The 23,916-nt window shown below is 36.9% G+C and overlaps 1 protein-coding gene across 2 annotated transcripts in view; it reads left to right on the top strand.

The window, feature by feature from the left end:
* Sec63 (SEC63 protein translocation regulator) overlaps positions 1 to 23,916 on the top strand; it is a 70,406-nt gene that overhangs the window by 12,826 nt on the left and 33,664 nt on the right. For both annotated transcript variants that reach the window (XM_021174202.3, XM_021174200.2), the window contains exons 2-7: positions 8,437 to 8,536; positions 14,336 to 14,450; positions 16,145 to 16,257; positions 19,871 to 19,932; positions 21,464 to 21,522; positions 22,965 to 23,015. In XM_021174202.3, the coding sequence (XP_021029861.1) occupies positions 8,437 to 8,536; positions 14,336 to 14,450; positions 16,145 to 16,257; positions 19,871 to 19,932; positions 21,464 to 21,522; positions 22,965 to 23,015 (500 nt within the window). The remainder of the gene's footprint in view (positions 1 to 8,436; positions 8,537 to 14,335; positions 14,451 to 16,144; positions 16,258 to 19,870; positions 19,933 to 21,463; positions 21,523 to 22,964; positions 23,016 to 23,916) is intronic.

The following is a 23,916-nucleotide window of genomic DNA, read 5'->3' on the forward strand; positions in this document are numbered from 1 at the left end:
TTCCTGTATATGTCTCAGAAATGCTGTTACAGACAAGTGCCATCATGCCTGGTTTATTATACTGTACTAAGTTTGGAACTTTCGGCCTCACATGCTGGGCAGACATCCTACCAGCTGTCTATATGTCTGGACCAAGAATGTTTTTGTTGTATCTTTTGTGTCCTGAAGGGTCCTGGTACATAGTAGATGTTCTCTCTAAGCACTATTTTAAAGGAGTTTATCATTTTTTACATATTTATATAGTACTTAATATACTCCAGGCAGACAGAAGAGACATTTATAATTAATGGGTAAGATAAATTTTCAGCCATCAACAGCCTTGAGTATAGAAGAGTTAAAATTGGTTTTAATATTGGCTGCTTAAGAGTGGTGGTTCCTGCCAGTCTGTGGTGGTACACGTTTTTAATCCTAGCACTTGGGAGGCAGAGACAGGTGAATCTTAGGGAGGCCAGCCTGGACAACATACAGTTTCAGGGGATCTAGGGTGCTGGTGAAACCCTATCTCCAAATAAACAGATCAGTTAATTATATAAAATGAAAATAGTTGTGGAGTGGTGGTTCTGGGGGCTGGAGATGATTTTACAGCTAAGTATGCTTACTGCTTTTGTTCAAGTGTGGTTAGCACCACATCCAGCAAACAGCTCACAGCCACCTGTATCCAGCTGATGCCCTTTCCTGGCTTCTTTGGGTTCATGTACATACCTACACATAAACACAAAAACTAAGTCCTTTAAAAAAATAGTGGTTCATGCATGTTTTGTTGTTATTCCTTTATTATTTTTTTCATACAGCTTAACAAAATTTTCCCTTTGTGTGTTTGTTTGCTTTTTATGTCAGGGTCTCATATAACCCAGGCGAAGTGTTTTGGAGGCTGAAAACCGAACAGCATAGTGCTGACTGATAAGAGCTCTATGGTGGTTTTCTGAGTGTTAGTAGAGGAAGGATCACATCTTGGAACTAGAAGCCAGAGTGATACAGGTGCCACCATCTCTTCCTAAGCCACGCCCCTAGTGGTTTAAGGATCTCTCAGCAGGCTCTCCTCTTAGATCTCATATCACTTCCCGGTATTGATGCTCAGAAGATCAAGTTTTGATACTCTTGCCAAACTTAATTTAGTATCTTGCCTTTTCACTCTTCAGCACATTTGTAAACTTTGTTTCACCTGACTTTTTTAGAGATAGCATATAATCAGCTGTTTTAAATTCCTTTTTGTTCCTGAATTTTATTTATGAATTCATACAAAATATTATAGACTAATGCATCTTAATTCTCTTCCTCCCCTTAGTCTTGGTTAACCGAAAAGTCACATATCTAATAGCTCTTTTTGTTATTGGCGACAATGTGAAACTAGTCTTTAAGAATTCTTTTTCAAGTTTTGTGTGTGTGTGTGTGTGTGTGTGTGTGTGCAATAGTTTACATACTTTTTGGACAAAGTTATCTCAGAAGTTACAGTAATCTTGCTCCGTTTGATGGTCACAAATCCTCCATCGAGATTTCTAGCTTTTCTGTCCACCTTGATGCTTTCCTGGAGGAATGAACTAACTGTTCAAAATTGGCAACATCCACAGCATTTACAACAGAATGTACTTACATACTTAATCCTATATACTTCATTGAAAGGTCTAAATGAAAATTATATACTTAACAAATACTAAATATCAAACTGTTAGTAGAATAGAGGAGGGAACAATACAGACATCCTTGTAATGATGGTTACTTCCTGGGAGTTTTGAGGGATTAATTGGCATTTTACATGTAAACCATCAAATTGCCCTATAACAAGTGTGGTGTATTAGTGTTCACTGAAGGCCATCCTAAAACATTCTCAATGGTTGAGAAATTGAATGTCAAAGAGGAGCCTAATCATTTACTGTTCCATGTTGGCTTGAGAAAATCCTATTTTAAGCTGAGGTGTTCGAACAATTGTGTATGAAAGCTTTTGAGACAGAAACGTGTTTGACATGTTCTAAGAACAAAGATTAAAGTGGCAGAGCGTTGGCAGATGAGGAAAATAGTCTGGGATTAAGAATCCGAGAGCTGCTCTCGTACACAGATGTGTCTATAAGAAGCTTGGGTTTCATCTTAAGAGCAATAGGGAGCTATTGAAGAGTTTTAGGAAGTAAAGCCATAGGAGGTCTGATTTGTAATTTCTTTTTATTAAACACAAGAATTTTTTAAAAAGTTATTTACTTAACTTTTATGTGTCTGTTAGTGTATACCACATATGTGTGGGTGCCTTTGGAGGTCAGAGGTTGGCTTTGGTTCCCCTCCAGATGGAGTTATAGGTGGTTGTGAGCTGCTACCTTCAAGGGCTAGAAACAAACTTGGGTCCTCTTGGAAGAGCAGTACGTACACTGCTTTGTCTAGCCCTGATTTTCTGTTTCTTAATAAGATGGAAAAAAAGTTCTGATAAGCTTGGTTGCTCTTTTATGGATAAAGTCATATTTTCATAAAATGTTTAATTTATAAACTTGTCTATTTAAAACCATACACTATAAAGTATATTACATTAAAATACATTTTTGTTCCTTTACATTTTAAGAAACAGTTATCAGTTTTAGATTTATTTTGTGAGTGTTTTTGCTTTATGCATGCATGTCTGGTGCTAATGGAGACCCAAAAGAGGGTGTTGGATCCTCTGGAGTTAGAGTTGGCTGTGAGCCACCATGTGGGTATTGAGAACTGAACCTAGGTCCTCTGCAGGAGCAGTAAGAGCTCTTTAACTACTGAACCATCTTTTTGGCCTCTCAAGAAGTAATTATTTCCAAGTTCCCTGTATATTCAATGTTATTGTCAGCAAAGGTATTTTTTGTTTGTATATGGGTGTTTTGCCTGCATGTATGCACTTCGTGTGCACTACATGCATGTGTAGTACTGGAAGAGACCAGAAAAGAGCATCCGATATTTTGGAACTGGTATTGCATACAGATGGTTGCTTGCTGCCATACTGATGTTAGACAGTGAACCTGGGTCTTCTAGAAGAGCAGGCAGTGCTCTCAATTGAGCCATCTCCCTGACCCTAGGCTTTTTTTTTTTTTAAATCCAAGTCTAGGTTGGCCTCGAACTCCTAGGTTTAAGTGATCATTGTGTCTGAGTTCCTGCTTAGTTGGGGTTCTAGGCAAATGGCCCAGTGCCTGCCTCATTAAAGCTATTTTGAGTCACCTAACAGTTTTTTAGAAAACTCTTTTATTCAGACATGTTGGCACATAACTATAGCTCACTTTATAGACCAGACTGACCTGGAACTCACAGAGATCTGCCTGCCTCTGCCTCCAGAGTACTGAGATTAAAGGCATGCGCTACCATGCTTGGCTCAAATGATTTCATTTGTATTAGGGATGTAGTGCTTTTGGGTTTGAATGTGATATTAGAAATTTTCCTATGAGTGCTAAATACAACATATTACATTAAGTATATGTACTAAAACCACAGACTGCATTTTTTAAAGATTTATTTTTATTTATGTGTAAGCTTATGTGATATGTGTGCACATGTATGTGCACATGTGTTTGGGAGCCTCCAGGAAAAGGTATTAGATCTCCCGGAGCTCCTGTCTCTCCTGCTCCAGCCATGGTGTTTTTAAAGTGGTTTTTAAACAAAATTTCCTTACAGTGGCAACCAATACTTAAAGTTGAGAATATACCCCTAGGGATAATTATGTCTTTTATTGATTTGCCTTTAGATGACATGCAAAAAATGGCAGACAAACAATAACTAAGATCATTCTGAGTTTTTTCACAGGTCTTTTGTTGTTGATGCTTGGCTTTTTAAATGTTTTAAAATAAAATTCTCTTTGTATCTAAAGGATACTTTTAGATGATTGTTGTAGAAAAACTTGCTTGTTTGTTATATTGATCACTTCTATTGCTGAAATGAAACACTGTGCTCAAGATAATTTATAGAAGGAAGGGTTTATTTGGCCTATGGTTCCAGAGGGATAAGAGTCTGTTTGTTGGGGAAGCATGGGAACAAGCAGCAGGCTAGAGCAAAAGGCTGAGTGTTTACCTCTTCAACTCCAAGTTCAAGAAGCGAGAGTAAACTCCACAATGGTGTGAGAGTCTTTAGATTTTCATAGCCTACTTCCAGTGACATACCTCCTCCAACAAGGCCACACCTCCTAAGCCTCTCCAAATAGTGCCATCACCTGGGGACCAAGTATCAAGACATCACCCATTTTACTTTTTAATTGATTTAAAAACCTGTAGACAATGAACAGGTATTGCCCAAGTGAGTTGAAACACTGTCAGCAAGATGCAGAGAGGCGTCAGGTAACTAGAAAACTAACATTCTTAAACTTCTCGGAATGTTGAATATAATCTTTAATTCTTATTACTGTTTTCTGGACACTAGAAGATTTAGGGAATGCATAAGGACTTACTACTTTAGAAAAAAGTGGCACATTTTTTGATTTTTTAATTGTAATTAAATAAATTGCATCTATCATTATCTTATTAAGGTTAGTAACTTGCGTACAGGTATGTTCTAAGAATTATTTCTCTGTTTTTATGGTCTTTAAACTATCAAATTATGTACTGATATACCTATTTAACTGAAAACTTCAATCGATCTCTTTCAGAGTCTTATTTAGGTGATGGCTTTTGCTAGTTAGGTTATAACCTATATGATTCCTTATATTTAATTTTAGAAACTGTGTTATAAAAAACCCTTGTAAATGAATAAAAATATATATCAAAATTAACCAGACCAAAAGTTTATACAATGTAGTGAATTTCTATAGTAGGCATTTGAAATGTAACCTGTGGAGTTTTACACTTTTAAGTATCAAATATATTTTATATACTTATCCACCACCAAACCTAGCAAATCCAGGCAGAATTAGAACTAGAAAAACAATTAGTTTTGTATCCTCTTTCATAACATGTATCTGTAAAGGGAAAACTTGCTTCCTTTTCTGTAAATGTATAATTTCTTTAAAAAGCATGTCTTAGGGTCTGGAGAGATGGCTCGGAGATTAAGTGCACTTATGTTCTTGCAGAGGACTCAGGGCTCAGTTCCCAGCATCCACATGATTGCTCATAATCACATGTGACCATTTCTCCTAATATGTAACTGTCTTCTATAATATTCATTGTTTGATGTAAACATTCTTTCAAAAGTGTAAGTTACTATTTTTAGGGTCTGAGGGCATGGCTTGTAAGGTATGTATTTTGCACAGCTGAAAACCATGTGTATGTTCTTTTGACCAGGGACATTAGGAGAAACTTCCTTTGATTAGAATAAGCTGTCTGGTTCACATCATAGACTTCAGCATTATTATTATTATTATTATTACACAGTCTTCTAAGGGGATTTTTAGGTTTATACTAGAAAATGGGAGTCCATTGAAATTTAATGAAAAGCAGATTAAAATTTTACAATGGCATTACTTTTTAAAGTTCATTATTTAACCATGAAAGCCAGAAAATTTAACATTACTGTATCTTACTGTCAGACCTTATTCAGGTTTTATCATTGGTCTCAGTGATGTCTTTTGTAGCAGAAATTCAAGTTCTGAACTATACATGACATTTAGTTGACTGTTTCTTTAGTCTTCCTTTTAGTCTGGAATAGTTCTTTATCTTTCCCTGACTTTAAATATTATAGGCCAATTATTTAATAGAATGAACTTAAATTTGGGTTGTCTGGTGCTTTTCCATGATTGGATTCAGATTTTATGTGATGAGCCCGTCTTTTCATTGCATTTTTGTCAGATGGCATGTGATTTCAGTTTGCTCGTTTACTGGCATTATTCATTGGTCACTTAAAGTGTTGTGTGTCAGATTTTCTGTATTAAATTTTTGTTGCTGTTGTAACAGTTCATCACATACAGTGGCTTAAAACAGCACAGATTTATTCTTGCATAGTTTTGGATGCTACAAGTACAATGGGTTTTACTAGAAAGTAATGATGTTCCTGAGGGTGAGGGGACCTTGAAGTAGAATTTGCTGTTTCCCGATTCTAGAGACAGTCTATATTCCTTGACTTGTGGCCCCTTGCTCATCTTCAAAAGAGCATCAATCAAACCTTTGGTTTCTTTTTTTTCTATCACTTTCTGTCTTTAGCTGCCATGTCTCTCTGAGAAGCACTATTTGATTATAGTTGAACCTACTCCAATAACTTCCCCATTTCAAGATCCTTAATTCACTTATCTGAAAATCCATTTGTCATTTTAAGATTACTTGCTAGTTCCTTGCGAGAGGATGTTGCCATCTTGGACTGCTTGCTTCCACTTTGGATAGTTACCCTTTTCCTCTGTGGTAATTAATATTTGGTGGGAAGGTAGAGGGATGTTTGGTTTCTGGGTATTGAGATTTCTGATTCCAATTGTTTAGAGGCCAAACTCTGTATACCATGTTCACTGCTGCTGGGATTTTGCTGCTTAGTTCTACTTAGTTTACAGTGGTAGGGAATACATAGGAATTTATAGAGAGAGCAGTGTCTGTACAAATATAGTAATTCATATAGGTACTTTCAACTCCAGACTAATAGTCCAGGCTTAGTATCCTGTCTTTTCATATTTGTCATTATCTTCTCTGATGTGGAAAAGTAGACTTTAGCTTTTGATATATTAACTTTTTTGGTCAGTCTACCTGCGTATATAAAACTCCTTCTCTGTTACCACCTCTTCTTCTATTTGGATCCTTCTTCATTACATTGATACTCCTGCTAGGTAACATGTGGATGCTTCTATTACACTATTTAGTAATAGGACAATGAACTTCCTACCTGGTGGGGTTTTTTTGTTTTTGATTTTGTTTGTGTAAGGGTGTTTGTTGTTTTTTGTTTGTCTTGTTTTGTTTTGTTTTGTTTTGTTTTTTGAGACAGAGCCTCTCTATTTAGCCCTGACTGTTCAGGAGCTAGCTCTGTAGTCCAGGTTGCTGGCCTCAGATTCACAGAGATCTGCCTGTCTATGTCTGCCTTCCCCTCCAAAGTGCTGGTATTAAAGGTGTATGCCACCACTTCTGTCTTATAAGAGTATTTGCCTGAGTCTATATGTTTTACAAGCCACATGTGGGCAGTTCCCACAGAGGACTGAAGAAGGTGTCAGCTGGAGTTACAGACAGTTGTGAACTGCCATGTGGGTGCTGGGAATTGGAAGAACAGCCAGTACTCTTAACCCTGAGTCATTACTCTAACCACCACCCCCCCCCCCCCCCCGCATTGGTATTTTAAGAATTCGAAAATATGCGAGAGATCTATGTCAAATTCATATACATGCCTTGGTATACACGTGGACATTAGGAGAACCTACCGGAGATCCTTCTACCATATGGATACCAGGGATGGAACAGGTTGGCAGAGTTGGTGGTCAGTGCCTTTACCCAGTGAATGCCTCACTGGCTCTGTATGCCAAATTGCTTTACTTACTTGGTATCTCATGTAAAGAGTTCAGTTTTGTATATATTTTAAAAATATGGTAAACAGCAACAGCAACACCTCTAGAAGACAAAACAAAAAACAGAATTAGCCCAGCTACACCATCCCAACTTTGTTGGGAACATTCCAGGCATCATAGCTAGGAGCTGTGGAATTTTTGAGCATGTCTTTTTTTCCCCCTAAAGATGGTTTGGTCTGCTGACTTTAGCTGCACTTCATTCATAGAGCTTCTTCCCAGCCCATTCGAACGCCGCAGCTATGCCCACAGCTATGCCCACAGCTATGCTCTGCTGCTGAGCCATCTTTCCAGCCCTGTGGACATTTTTTTTTTTTAAATCTAGGGAGGAGTTATTTAATACAAGATTAGTAAAACAGAGCATGACATTTTAGGCTTGGTTAAAATTTTTAATTGAATTGCAGCTTTTCATAGTGATGAAAATAACTTTTGTCACAACTCTTACACAAATCTGTCTTAAGTTCTTACAGATTGGGCCTACTTCCCCAATATAACAAAATAATTAAAACTTGTGATACTGAATTTTACTGTCCAATAGTATTTTGGCTGTCAGTTGATTTTCACATTAAAACTATAAGTTCTGTTAGTTTTATATTTTCAGTAGGTACAATTCTGAACCTTCTTGGTTAAAATATATCTTATCAGGTAATTATTTCTATACTTGAAGAATGTTGTTTATTCTTGGTTCCTAAATAACCATATTTTAACTACTTTATACTTTTTTGTTCAATACAAGGAGAGACTAGGAGTGAAATGCTCAGACAACTGATTATATGACCAAGACATTCTATGTTTAAATTAGTTTCTAAAATTTCAGAGAAGTGTCACGTGAAAAATACTTGTTTTTTAGTTAAAAGTTTCTAGGTATTATTTGTTTTACAGACAACTTAGCATAGTTTATGAATTTTTATAGGGATTATATAAATAGGCAGGGCATATGTTTCGACAAGAAGTTAGGGTAATAATGAAGGTTAGTATGATATTAATTCTGGTTCAGCTTTCATTGTAAAAAATAATTTAACTCGTCTTTTCTTTCTTGACAGAGCAAATTCGATTAAAGAATATCAGAAAAGTATATGGAAGATGTATGTGGTATCGTTTACGGTTATTAAAACCCCAGCCAAATATTATTCCTACAGTAAAGTAAGTAATGGGTTTCAATAACAACACATACCGAGTACTTATTCTTTCCTAGGTCTCATAGGGAATTGGAGGATGGCTTACATGTGTGGCTGTAAAGAAATTGTGGCCTGTGAGAGAGGTGAGGTTTGAATAGTAAGCTTGAGAGCTGTGAGTAGATTAGAAGTCAAATGAAAAGGTATGTAGTCAGCTCTTATCTGAAGACTGTATGTCACGTGTTAGAATTGGAGGTTTACATGGAAATAAAGATTTTAGCATGATCAGATGTGCATTTCAGGGATAACTAAAGTTTATTAGCACATGTGTTTCCAGATGCTTAAGATGTTTATTTGATTCTGTATTTACCTTCAAGATGTGTATGGTTTTCCTTAGGCTGAGGCTAAGAAGTGAATTGATTTGGCCAAGATCATGCAGTAAACAGTGGTGGAGCAGAGCCTCCTCCCCCTTTATTTTGGCAGGCTTATTTGCTTAGACCAGTCACTGGAATGTGTTTAATTCTGTGAGGCTTTACATCTAGTCTGTAATTCAGAGTCCCTGGATTATCTAGGACAGAAACTGGAAGTTGCTACTGCTGAAGAGTGTCTGGGAAATTACTGCTCTACCTGCTCAAAAGAGAGAAATGGAGTAGAGTTTCAAGGATGGTTTTAAATGATGAGGATTATTTTAAATACAGTTGTGTTACTTCAGGGGTTTGAAATAAGATGATTTTTTTTGAGGGTTTTTGCATAGAGAGAGAATCTTAGCTTTGGTGGTCTTACTCAGTGATGTAAAGCTAAAGGCAAAGTTAGCTTTGAGACCAATAGCACTTTTTGCTCACTTTTAATTGTTGTTCATTTTCATTTTAAGTTAAGATTTTACACACACACACACACACACACACACACACACACACACACACACACGCACACCCCTTTTGAGATAGGTTCCTCACCATGTAGCCCTGACTGGCCTGAAACTAATAGATCAGACAGGCCTCAAACTCTTAGGAGTCCATCTGCCGCTGTCATCCCAGCTCCTGAGGAGTGGAAATTTGGACCACCACTCGTAGCTTTAGGCCAATCTATTTTTTTTTCGAGACAGGGTTTCTCTGTGTAGCCCTGGCTGTCCTGGAACTCACTCTGTAGACCAGGCTGGCCTCGAACTCAGAAATCCTCCTGCCTCTGCCTCCCAAGTGCTGGGATTAAAGGCGTGCGCCACCACGCCCGGCTAGGCCAATCTTTTTATTTCTAACCCCCCACCTTGCTTTTGCTCAATACTTCAGGCACTTAAACCTCCACTCAATTTTTATTTTTGTTTGATTTTATTTACTGTGTGTATATGATGTGTATGTGGGCATACGTGTGCCACTCACTACCTTATTGTGGAGGACAAAGGACAGCTTTGTGGATTGTTTCTTTTCTTCCACACCTGTCTGAGGGATTTGGGAATTGAACTCAGGTTGTTAGGCTTGTGAAGCAGGTGCCATCCTGTCAGCCTTGAACCTCAGTTTTCAAGGAAAAAATGTTGAAGGCCTTTTCAGTAATAAATAATCTTTAATTCCAAATGAAGATTAGGGCATGACATTTAAATAAAGTTAGAAGTTATGAATCCTTTTGCTATTTATGCTACATATTGCTTCTTTTCTGACAGTATCTTTGAAACAAAGCCGTGTAATTTCTGGAAGTTACTTCCAAATTACATTTAAAATATGGCTAAAAAATAGACAATTTTCTAAGTTAATTTACCGAATCTAAATGTTGGGAAATATTTGTCTTTTTGGAGAAACCATATAGTCTTTTAGAAAATTGGACACATAGCATAAATATGGTTTTCTTCTTTGCTTTGGCGCTCTGAAAATTAGAATGTGGTTTTATGGACTGGAATAGTTTTCATCAGCTCGGGATCCCGCCATGAACCTTCTCTTCTGTTCTTGGCTCTGAGAATAGATGCCAAATGTGAAGAGTTTAATAGAGTTTAGCATATGTGGCATATTTTGTTCTTTTCCTTATGTGTGCTTTGCCTTTTGTGGTCTTTCGTTATTGTCTCTGCTTTATGATGCTTGTTTGGATGACGAGTCGTGTGTGAGAAACATTTTCAAGTGTTCTTTAAAGATGATTGGGAACATTAGTAAACTTCAGCTTTATGTTTAGATTTTTCTACTTTAAATTAGCTTTATTAATCTCATATGTAATTGTTGTGTGCCTATCATGCATCAGGTATAGAAGGTGTTGATGCACTGTGATTAACAAAATAGATATGGTTCAGAGACTTGAATCTTAGGAGGGATTGCAAAAAAAAAACAATTTTAACTTTAGTAAATATGTTAGTTCACTCTTTTCTTTGTTACTATAAAGAAACAAGGCTTATTTGGCCTATTTCAGTTTTAGAGGCTGAAAGCCCCATTCATTTGTGTCCTTGGAGTAGCACTACAACTTGGTAGATGTCAGAAGGGCCTGTCTGTCTATCCATCCATCCATCTATACATTCACACATATATTCATACATATGCATATATACATATTTGATATTCAGAAGAGGGTGTCATCCCCTGTAACTGGAGTTACAGGCAGTTGTGAGCCACCTGATGTAGGTGCTGGAAACTCAACTTGGTCCTCTGCAAGAGCAATATGTGCTCTTAACCACTGAGCCATTTCTCTGGTCCCCTAGACCTTATCTCTTAAAGATCCACTACATCTTTTTGTGTGTGGTGTGCAGGTGCATGTGTGTTCAAATGTGAGTGGGTTCATAACTACAGTTAAACATGTATATGTCTTTGTATGGAAGCCAGAGGTTGACATCTGGTATCTTCTTGATTTCTCTCTAATTTATTTACTGAGGTGTAGGGAGTTCTAGTTTTTTGTTTTGTTTTGTTTTTTTCTGTTGCCAGTCACAGTCATCAAGGGCAGAGAGAAATATACCTGTTCTTTCTTCTTTCTTCTAACTAGCTTTCATCTAGATTTCTTCTGTTTTTATGTAGCTCAGGACTTTCTGCCTAGGGAATAGTACTTGCCTACAGTAAAGCTGTGTCTTCCTTTGTCAGTTAATAATCAAGATGATTCCCAGACATGTTCATAGGCCAATCTGATCTAGGCATTTCCTCAATCGAAGCTCTCCTTTTAGGTGATCTAGATTGTGACAAGGTGACATTTAAACCTATTATACATAGTTGTCCCTAAACATGGAGTTTGCCTAGATAGTCTAGCCAGTTTGTCCCAGGGATCTCATCTCTGCCTCCCAAGCACTGGGGGTTTGGTGGGCCATCACATCTGCTTGGTTTTTATGAGGGTGTGTAGAGATATGAATTCTGATTCTCAGCCTTGTCCACTGAAGTAACTCCCCAACCCTGGTTCTACCACCTTTTTCTACTCTGTACTGCTAAACCATAGCAGTAAAGACTGGGAGAAGACTTGCTAAGAGCAGAAGGGCTCCTTTCTTGGCCCAAGACAGAGAAGTCCTTTTAAGTGGGCTATAAGTATGGGTAAGGGTTTTTTTGTTGTTGTTCTAGTGGGGTTGAACCTTGTAAATGCTAGGTAAGTGTTCTATTGTTGATCTATATCCCTAGCCTTTGGGATTTGGGGAAGAGTTACTAATAATAGCCTATAGCTACCATGAATTGATTATTGTTTACTGTCTGTGAGTCACTTTCAAAGTCCTTAACATTCTAAACCTCATTTAATTGTCAGACCTATCATAGAAGATGAATTTGAGATGTATAAGGCTTAGGCAGCTTGCCAAACTTTCTTTATTTGATGTGTAATAATGGTGGGAGTTAAGCTAGTGAGTTTTGTTTTGTGGCTTATTCCTTGCCTGTACATGGCCAGGAAAGAGATGGGGAATGTTATACATAGGGTTCTCTCTCCTCTTTGGGCATATATATGTAGGCATTTAGGTAGGCTGGAAAACAGCTTGAAGTTATATACTCTTATAAGGTTTAAAATATGTCTGGGGATGGTACTTATTATGTAGAGTGTTGGCCAACTATGCTGGAAGCCTTTGGTTGGTCCCTAGCATTCTATAAAACAGGTACAGTGGTCATGTCTTCATGATTAGCCCTTGTGTAGCTTGTCAAGTCGGGAGAGCCAGAAGTTCAAGATCATCTTCCTTTATATAGCAAGTTTATGGGCAGCTGGGGCTACATGAGACCCTTTCTCAGTCTGCGTGCGTGCGTGCGAGAGAGAGAGAGAGAGAGAGAGAGAGAGAGAGAGAGAGAGAGAGAGAGAGAGAGCGAGCGAGAGCGTGCATTTGGTTTAGAAGTTGTTCAGGTACACAGGGAATTTGCAGCAAGTTAAAGGTTGTTGTTTGTGCTGCTTTGTGGCTGTAACTGTGTTCTCTTCATCTTGGGTGAAGGATTGCTTTTGAAGGATGGATCATTTTAGCTGAGTTGAAGGACAAATATAGAGTTTGTGTAGGTAGACACACATACATGGGGACTGAGAATTTGACAAAGATCCAAGAGTGCAAATTCATGATTGTGGGGAAAGCTTATGAAACACTGAAGTATAAAAATTGTTTTTGTTGAAAATCAGGTAAGTAGAAAAATTTAAGAAGCGCCTAGAGGATTCCAGATGTAAAGGCCTATTTCCAAATGAATGATAAGTGCATTCATGCTGGGTTCCTGCCAAAGAGCAGAAGTACAGGCTGAAAGTATAACTAAGAGTTCTTGCCTAGCATGGATGGGAACACCCTAGATGTGCACTCTCAGTGCAGTGATAGAAACAAAGAACACAGAGGATTTTTTCTCCTTTGTTCTTAAAACTAGTCATTCTAATATGTTTGATTTATCTTATATTTATATCTAACAAATCCTATTTATTGTAACAAATTGTGATACAAAGGGTCTAAAATAACATCTCTAAAGGTAATGACTACTTCATACTCTTATTTCTAATGTTTATTATAGATATTGGATTGTGTTTTACAGAGCTTGAAGCTGTTTTCCCTTTCAAATTTAATGTTAAAAAAAATCTTTCTCTTTCATGCCAAATTTTACTGTCAATAAATTCACTGTGGTTGAATGATCAAAATTAATTTTTTTGTCTAGTAATTCATTGATAGACATTTTAAGATGTTTGTATTTGGTTTATATGTATTATATTACATATATAATATATGTGTATACACACACACACACACACACACACACACACACACACACACACACACATATATATAACATTAAGCCGGGTGGTGGTGAGCACCTTTAATCCCAGCACTCAGGGCAGGCAGATCTCTGTGTTTGAGGCCCTCTGATCTACATAGTGAGTTCCAGGATAGCCAAGGCAGTACAGAGAGAAAATGTGCTGGCTATACAGTGTTCTTTTGTGTGGCTACATCACGGTTTGACTAGTCCCTCTAAAGTAGTTATTGCTGATGGACATTAGAGTATTTTTAAGCTTACAGTTTAAAGAAGGCTATTTAATTCCTTTGTACGCCTGACCAATTTTTAAAAATCCATCTTACTAAATGTAGTTTGTAGGTCAGGAGTAATCTTTTTACACTAAGTGGTTTCTTGACTGCTTATCTTTTACATAGTTTACCTAATTTAATGAGTCTACTATTAATTTCAGTATTTAATTCTGCAAATAGCGACTAATAGTATAGTTTTAATATAATAAATAGTAGTATTTATTACATGGGAGACATTCTAGATTCTAGAGAATTCAAGTGAGAACGATACTTTTCACTCCTTGCTGTAACAGGAGTTTAGTAGTGTAGCATAGTGATGTGGAATCACTTTAAACTGTTCTAGTCCTTATCTTGAAGAGAGCCATACAGATGGATTTGTTTATGTCATTTGTCTTTTCGTTTTTTTTTTCTAAACAGGAAAATAGTTCTGCTTGCAGGATGGGCACTGTTCTTATTTCTTGCATACAAAGTTTCCAAAACAGACCGAGAATATCAAGAGTACAATCCTTATGAAGTACTAAATTTGGATCCTGTAAGTAGTATTCTTGTGTAATAATCATTAATTCAACAGTCCTTAAACACTAAAGGTCTATGCTCTAAAACAAATTAGAGATTCCAAAAGAAGTCAGACTTCGTTTGTTACCCCACCCCCCTTTTTCATTTATTTGTGTCTGTGTTGTGTGTGTTCTTGGGTGTCATGAGTCCAGAAGAGGGGGTTGGGTCCCTTGGAGTTTACAGGTGGTTAGAAGCTGCCTAATGTGGGTGCTGGGAATGGAACTCAGGCCCTCAGGGAGAGTAGTACATAAAGTTTTTATGTACCAAGCCATTTCTTCAGCCCTGTCAGTAAATTAATTCTTTTATTAAAATAAGATCTCACTATCATTTGAACATATTTGTTCTATTGTTGGTTGCTACTAGTAAGTATTAGTTTATAACTGGTAAAATGTAAAGACTTTGATGAGAAGTTACTATAGTTTAAAAACATTTTTGTTGATTGATGCATGAAATATCTTAAGTCTGTGTTGGGGGTTCCTGTAAGAAACTGTTATCATTATCATTGAAATTATATAATCCTTGATATGTTCTTTGGTGAGATTTTGGTTGATAAACCTCTACAGAATGAAGTGAGAACTGAAGTTAATGAAGAGAGAGAAGGAGGTCTGGAGAACTGCTTAGTAGCCAGACTGAAACTGATAGTTGGTTGTGGTTTTTTGGGGTGGGGGGTGGGGGTGGAGTGGGGTGGGTTTCAAGGCAGGGCTTCTCTGTATAGTCCTAACTGTCCTGGAACTCACTCTGTAGACCAGGCTGGCCTCGAACTCAGAAATCCACCTGTCTCTGCCTCCCAAGTGCTGGGATTAAAGGCGTGTACCACCACTGCCCGGCTCATTGTGGTTTTAAACATCTTATTTCTTCAATGGATTGCTTGATTTTGATCTTGATATAATACAGATTAAGGAGCATGCTCATTTTTGTAGGTTTCTGCTTTGTAGAAAAGTTTGCAAGTAGTCGGATTTCTGTTTATTTCAAACACCTTTTTTTTTTAGATTTTATTTTATTTTTAATTGTGAATGTGCATGTGTTCAAGTGGGAATACAGAAGCCAGCAGAGGACATTTGATTAGACTTGTGCATCCTTTTTAAGAGCATTGTGAGCTGTTAACCACTGAGCTATATCTTCTGCCCAGTATCTCTCTCTTTTTTTTATAACTGTGATCATCATGGTTATTAAGAGTATAAAATAAAAAGATGTGGGGAAATAAAATGATCTAAAAATTATTGATAAAAAGTGAGATTGAGAAGCAAGGTCAGTTCATTTTTAAAAATATTTACTTAATTTTAAAATACTGACAAGCAGATGAAATGAGATATTGCTTAGATTGTAAAGGAGGCTAATCTTTGGTTTGTTGGTTTTTGAACTGCACTTAGTTTGTTTATTCTTGACTATCTTTGTATATGTAAAACCAGTGTACTTCTATTTAAACGTGGAGTTCTTCAGCTTCACCGCCATTATCATCAGTGACTAGTATATTCCATGCCATATAGTTAAGTGCTTGATAAAAATAAATATAATGAACAAAAGAAGTATATATGAGATGAAATTTGAGACAAAATGTATAGGAAAGCTGTTAGCTTCTTTTGTCAGAATATTAAATAGTTCATGGTTTAAGATAAAATTTGTATCCTTATTGTATTGTGCTCTTATGTATTAACAAAGCTTTTCTTTTAGGGAGCAACAGTGGCAGAAATTAAGAAACAGTATCGCTTGTTGTCACTTAAATATCATCCAGATAAAGGAGGTGATGAAGTCATGTTCATGAGGATAGCAAAAGCGTATGCAGCGTGAGTACCATAGGGCCTGCTGCTCTCTAAAAAGAAAGTGTAAAGATATGTTTCTGTTTTAAGAAAGTAGTGAGTAAAATGAGTGACAGACTTTTATTACATGTTAACCAGGTCTATTTGAACCTGACATTGATGGACCTACTCAGCAGTCCCAAAGTGGTAGTTAATTAACCCTGAAATAACTCAAACTGGCAATGAAGAGACACCATGACCAAACATGGTTCACATAATCAATTCTAGGCAGGGACATGTAGTAATTCCCTTCCTCAAAGGAAAAGAAAACTAACACCACAGTAGTTAGATGACTCTCATTTCCCAAATACAGTTATCTCTTTAACTAGTAGGTAACACAGTAAACACTCTTTTGAACATTTTATACAGTGGTTTCCAAACTTTTGGCATTCACATCACTTGCACAGCTTGCTGTAATCTTTATTTACTTTGTAAAAAATTAGTTCACAAACTGTACAACACTTAAGTCCTCCCTCCCTCCCTCCCTCATATGTTATCTTCAACATGTATTACTATGAAGTATCCACCTAACTCTTCTCTTAGAATCAATGCCCAAGGAACAGTTTTAATTTTCCTATTTCCTAGAAAGTATGCATGGCTATGTTACTCATGCTGGGTCTTAGCGTTGAATCCAACTACAGCACTCAGGAGGCTTAAATTCATGGCCAGCCTGATCTACAAAGTGGAACCTATCATATTAATTATGTTTTTAGGGGGAAGGGCTCATGTTTGGAGAGAGAGCTCAGAAATTAAGGGCAGTTGCAGGTCTTCCAGAGGACTCAAGTTCAGTTCCTAGCACTTCTCAGGGAGATCACAGCTGCCTATAACTCCAGCTCCTGGGGATCCAATACCCCTTTCTAGTTTCTGTAGATACGCACGTAGCACACACATGCACATACACAAATACCATAAAAAAACAAAAACTTCTAAGTCAGACATGGTTGTGTCTATCTTTAATCTTAGAAGGCAGAGGCAGGAAGATACTTGAGTTTGAGGGCATACTGATATACATGTTGAGTTCCTGGGCAGCCAGAGCTACATAGTGAGATCCTGTGTTTGAGAAAAGAAAGAAAAAAGCTTATAAATGCAAAATATCTGTGCATATTTTTGTGAATAATATCCCCAGCTTTGTGTACACTGGCAGGCACTCTGTTGAGCTATACTCTCAGCCCATGAGCTTTCTTAACAATTACAATGTATCTTATCTATGTCTACATCTAGGTCAACAAGAAAATAATAATAATAATAATGTACCACATTTTTATTATCCATTCTTCTTTTGATGGCAGTCTAAGCTAATTCTATATCCTTGTTACTGTGAAGAAAACAATTCCAATAACTGGTAAACATGACTACAAGTATCTGTGTAGTAATAGAATGTCGAGCCTTCCTGGAGTGCTAGTTTCTAGTTGTAGATTTTTGAGAAGCCTCCATCCTGATTTCCATAGTGGCTGCATTCGTTTATATCCTAGTGGTGGTTGGGCTTCCTCTCTGCTTATGTTCTCACCAACCTTTGTTTTTCTGATGTGCATTCTGAAAAGGGTAAGATGAAATCCCAAATGTTTTATTTTATTCATTTTTTATTTTTGGAGACAAAGTCTTACTAAGAAGCCCTAGAACCTGGAACTTTCAGATTGTCTGCCTTTGCCTCTGAGTTCTGGGATTAAAGGTGTGCACCATTGTGTCTGACTAGAGATGTTGAACACTTTAAAAGAAAAAAATCTTAATTGGCTATTTGTATTTTTTCCTTTTTTTCTTTCTTAGTCTGGTGGGCAGAGAAGGAGCAACAAAAATCCCAAGTTTTAGGGTACAGGATTGGTAGAAGGTGAAATATAAACTCTTTCTATTGCAGTGTCTGTGTGTGGGGGGGAACCTGTCTTCTTTTCTTTCCTCCCAGTTAGCTTTCATCCTGCTCTCTTCCTCTCTTCAAATCTGATAGAGTTGTAGTGGGAAAGACCAAATGGTATGGAGGACAAACGGGACATATCTTACCCTGTTCTCTATATAGTCTAGAAGTTAACTTCTTGTGTGGAGTGTAGTTGGTAAAGATTTTCTCTCATTCTGTAAACTCTGTCCATCAGTCAGTAGTTTCTTTAGCTGTACAGAAGCCCTTCTGGTTTCATTTGATCGCATTTGAGATTACATTTGTTAGTTCCGTGGCCTGTTTCCTATTCGTGGAAGTTCTGTTCAGAAGTCTGTTGCCTGCACCTGCTGTACTGAAGTGTCCTTGTACTTTCAGCATAGTCAGCATTTCTGATTTTTAAATAAGATCTTTGATTCAGGGGTTTGTTTGCTTGTTTGTTTATTTTGGTGCAGACTGTGAGACGTGGATCTAATCTCATTCTTCAGGAAAAGATCCTCTTTTGCTAGCACCATTTGTTGAAAAGGATTCTCCCCACAAGTGTATGTCTTTGACATTTTTATTAAAACTGAGGTGTTCAGAACTCTGGGTTCAAATCTATTTTCTGTTCTGTACATGTCAGTTTTTGTACCATACTGTCTTTATCACCATGATTAACAATATTATTAGTGTGCTTATTGGAGAAATTTTAGAAGTAAGCTGTAGAGAAATAAATAAAAGCCACTTAAAAAACTTTCTTACTTCTTAGAAAATGTAGTTAGCCTTTGAATTTCATCTGACTTCACTGGTTAAATTGAGGTAATCAAGAATTTGTATCAAGGTCTATGAATTAGTAGCATTTTCTGACATTAGGGCATTCTCTCTCACACACACACCCCCCTTCTTTGATTTCAAAGCGATTGTTTTTGATTCTTTGATTTATTGATCCCTTTTGCGGAGGGTATATATCATACCTACGTGGTGTGGTGTGTGTGTGTGTGTGTGTGTGTGTGTGTGTGTTACACAGGTGGGAGTGAATGCATGTTGAGGCAGGTTGTGGTGTGGTGTGTGTGTGTGTGTGTGTTACACAGGTGGGAGTGAATGCATGTTGAGGCAGGTTGGTGTGGGGTGTTTCCCTAGATCACACGCCATCTTATTGATTGAGAAAGCCTCACTCACTTAAATCACACAGCAACTAGCCAGTTTGCTCCAGGCATATCCTGTTTTTGTCACTTTAGTGATGGGTTAGTGGGCTACCATACCTTTGTCAGATTTATATGGGTACTGTGGAGTCTAAACTCCAAGCTTCATTCCTACATAGCAAGCCCTTTGTGAGTGAGCCACACCCTCAGCCATGCTGCAGATGGGGAGGGTTTGGACACTGAACAGTTAAGTGCTTAGCACTCTTCCAAAGAACCTAAGAGCTCACTTCCCAGCACCCAGTTTGGGTAGCTCACAACCTCCTGTAACAGTAACTCCACTTCCAGGGTCTTTCAGAGTCTTTGTGGGTACTTGTGTGTGCGTGTATGTATGCATGTGTGCGCACACACACACACACACACACTGAAATAAAATAAATCTAAAACAATCAATTGGTTAATACAATTATTGCATTTGAATACTTATTTTGGGGGGTGCGGCTTTCTTTTTTTTTTTTAATTTTTAATATTTTTATTACATATTTTCCTCAGTTACATTTCCAATGCTATCCCAAAAGGGGTACGGCTTTCTAATGTTTATACTTTGTTTTCTTCATGCTAGTTTAACAGATGAAGAGTCTCGGAAAAATTGGGAAGAATTTGGAAATCCAGATGGGCCTCAAGGTGTGGTGAATATAAAAGTATTATATATTATGAAAATATTAACTATAGAGTCAGAGGAATATTGATTTTTCTCAGTTTGTGGGTATGAAAATTACAACCATGGATTAGATGAATAAATCAAACCTTCCCTGTTAAAGAGATTTTAAAAATATTTTGTATTTATATAAGTGTTCTGCTTGTATTTATGTTTGTGCACCACATATGTGACTGGTGCCCATAGAGATAAGAAAGGGTGGGGTGTGGGTTTCAGATCTCCTATAACTGGAGTTGTGGACTTTTGTGAGCCATCTTGTAGACTAGAAACTGAATCTGGGTCCTAAAAGAGCAACAAGCCCTCCTTTTTCTTTTTATCAAATTTATTTTATTTATGTGTTTTGCTTATGTGTATATAATAAGGTTAGAAAAGGATATTGGATCCCATGGATAGTTGTGAGCCCTAGAAACTGACTCAGGTTCTCTACAAGAGCAACAAGTACTCTAACCCAGTGAGCTAGCTGAGACTGGAGAGATGGCTCTTATGTTAAAGTGCAGGCTCACAACCAAAAAGGCAGCACTTAACCACTGAGCAGTCTTTCCAGCCCCTTCCTCTACTTTTTACTTCATCTTTCTTTTTAAAGACTTCAGTTCCCAGCACCCTGTTTAACAGCACAATGCTGCCTGTAATTCCAGCTCCACATAGAGCTGATGTTCTTGGTCTCTAAGGATACTTGTATTTATGTGTACAAATCTATTCACAGATACAAACACAAGCATGTAGTTTAAAAATAATAAAAAAAAATCTAAGGAAAATCTGTTTTCCTTTTGTTTGAGTGCTGGGGAGCTGGCTCAGTGAGAAAAAAAAGGCTGGATTTCAGATCCCTGGCACCTACTTAAAATGTTTGTACCTACTTGTAATCCCAGCATTCAGCAGACACAGGTGATCCCTCGGGCAAGCTGGCTACTTAGATTCTGCCAATTATTTAGACCTAGGTATCTAAGAGCTTTTGAGGAAGACAACAGCTGTTGACCTTTGTCTCCATAGATATAGCATTTGCATGTAAGCATATTCCTTCACACATGAACATGCGTATACATGTGTACATACCATGAGACATGTAAGAAGTGTTTTCTTTACTAAGTTCTTGCATCTTCATGTTTATATGTATTCAAGCCATGAAAGAATTTGTGTTTTCTAGGAAAAAGAAACTGAGAAAAGTTTTCCCATTGAGAACTATGAATTTTCATATGCACACTGTTTTGTAACATATGTGCATGCATGCATACATACATACATTACATACACACATACATAAATTTATTTATTTTGAGACATGCCTACACTGATCTTGAACTTGCAGTGATCCTCATGCCTCAGTCTCTCAAAAGTTTGAGATGCCTGGGTGCATTTAATTAAGTTTGTATAACAGAGATACATGTAACGGAGTCTTAAAAGTTTTGGGGGGAAATGGGAGGGAACATAAGTTTGAGATACAGGTAGATAAAGTTAGTTTATTTCAAAGTCTTTTGAAATAATGGTTTATTTTTATTTCAGCGACAAGCTTTGGAATTGCTTTGCCAGCTTGGATAGTTGACCAGAAAAATTCAATTCTGGTAAGTGCATTTAAATCAAGCCTATTCTAATGTGTTTGTATACTAAGGAATATGTTATATGCTGTTTATAGGGTGTAATATAATGAAAGCTCACACAAAGAAAATCTGGCATGCAGTTTAAATTTTTACTGTGTTTTGAAAGGTAATTTTTAGCAGAAGAAAAAAAAGAATTGGCTCCATTATTATATTGCTGGTTTAGAACAATGTATTTTAAGCATAAGCTTGAAACCTTCAAGGTTTACTAACTTACTTTGAAAGTATTTTTGGATAGTGTCTTATTTTTGGCTTGAGAACTATTAGACTTATATAATTATACATTTATCTAAAGTGAATTCATAATTTCACTTACTTTTTCACCTTTACTCACACCAGGATATTTTATGCTAAATTAAAGATCTGTTCCATACTAGGAGGGGCAGTGGGACATTGGGCAGATTTACTACATCAGTGATAGTTACTATAAATCAGGATTTGTCTTAATATATTGTTTAAAAATTGATGATTTTCTACTTGTGGTTTCATAAAAGTGTAGTTATTTAGGAGTTTTATTTTAATATAATTTTTCCTTATTACTCTTAAATGTATTTTCTCCCTATGTTTATGTCTGTGTGTGGGTGTTCCCATGCTACAACCTAAGTGTGGAGGTCGGAGAATAACTTGCTGGAGTTGGTTATTTCCTATCATATGGGTCTGGGGATGGAACTCGGGTTGTTAGGTTTGGTGACAGGTGCCTTTAGCTACTAAGCCATTTTGCTGATCTGAGGAGGTGTTTTTGTTTTTGTTTTTGTTTTTTGTTTTTTTTAAATCTTCAAAGCAGACTATATACAGTTTAGCTCTAATACGTTTTGAAAATTGCTATTTTGTGACATTAAAATTGATAATCTTCAGAGCTCTGTGCTAGCTGCTTTAACTGCATCTGTCATGCTTAGGGTTACTGTGGGAATAATAGAGAAAGATAGTTGACAGATTTCAGATGAAGCTGTAGGTGGAAATTCAATAGTTCAATAGTTACTATCAAATACAAATAATAAAATGGCACATTTGTAGTTAGGCACAGGAGGTAGTTTGTAAGGGCTTACAGTTTATTTCCTAGCACTATTTGCAAGATTTGAATAGAGAAAGTGCTTGACTGGAAGGGAAGCAAAATTTATAAAAGTTCTGCAGTTATCTATATTATATCTGTAAATAGTAAATTAAACGATGATTTGTTATAGCAGATAAAAATGAGTTTGAATATAGTAACACTGTTGTTTGACAAAGGACAAGCTCTGTAATCTATTTATACTTCAGCTATGCTGTCTGCAGAATTAAAGGAAAAAAATGGCACCTTCATTATATAGAACCAAATAACCGAGTGCTTTTAATAGTGGGTCTTCTTTGTAAGTCTGAACATTGTTATAATTTACCTGACCAAGGCTTAGCTGTTTTCTCTTGAATTCTAGGTTTTACTTGTGTATGGATTGGCTTTTATGGTTATTCTTCCTGTTGTGGTGGTAAGTTTTACCTCTTTTTACTAATTTTTTTTTGGTAGTTGCTTGATAAGATTTTGATTATTAGAATTTAGTCCATTCAGCCTCATGTTTTAAAAGATACAATTATTGCTTGAGACAGGGTCTTTCCACTTAACTCTGGCTGCACTGGGACTTGATAGGTAGTCCAGGTTGGCCTCCAGATCTGCCTACCTCTGCTTCCTGATTGCTGATATTAAAGGTACTACCACAGCCAGCCTATTTTTATTTTTATGTATGTATCTATGTTTGTGTGTAGAGTATCTGCAAATGAGAGTAGGTGTCTGAGGAGCTGAGAAGAGAGTGTTTGAGTCCAGAGCTACAGTGATTGTGGGTTAGTTGCTATGGGTGCTGGGAAGAGACCGTGGCTTCTCTACAAGAGTAGAACATGGTCTTAACCACTAAGGCATATCCCCAGACCCTAGGAACCTCTAACTGTGTAGTCATTTAGTTGCAGAGCTACTAAAACGTTTGTGACTACATAGTTTATTTCTTTTGTGCCTTGTGTTCTTTTTGATCCTGGAGTTTGTGTGGGTCCATGAGTCCTGTTATGCATCTGTCTTGACCTCTTTCTTCATAGGATTGTTGTGTAAGATCCAATCTCATAAGAAAATGATCATGTCAGCTATAAAATGGCTCCTAAACTTATTAAATATTTATTAGAAAATTCTGTGTTAGAAGCTACTTTGTTTGTTTATAGCAATGGGTGGTTTTATTACTGTTTTATATTGTAAACAATTTCTGCCTAAAACCTAAAGTATTTTAATCATGCCTGATGATTTGTGTTGGTGTTTGGGTTTCTGACAATTTAAGTATTTGTAAACTAAATTATTTGAAATATAGACCACGCTCAAACACTTTGCTCTTGATAAATTTTTGGAAAACA

This window comes from Mus caroli, unplaced genomic scaffold (assembly GCF_978045245.1).
Source record: "Mus caroli unplaced genomic scaffold, Mus_caroli_1 scaffold_9, whole genome shotgun sequence".
In the NCBI taxonomy this organism is placed as follows: domain Eukaryota; kingdom Metazoa; phylum Chordata; class Mammalia; order Rodentia; family Muridae; genus Mus; species Mus caroli.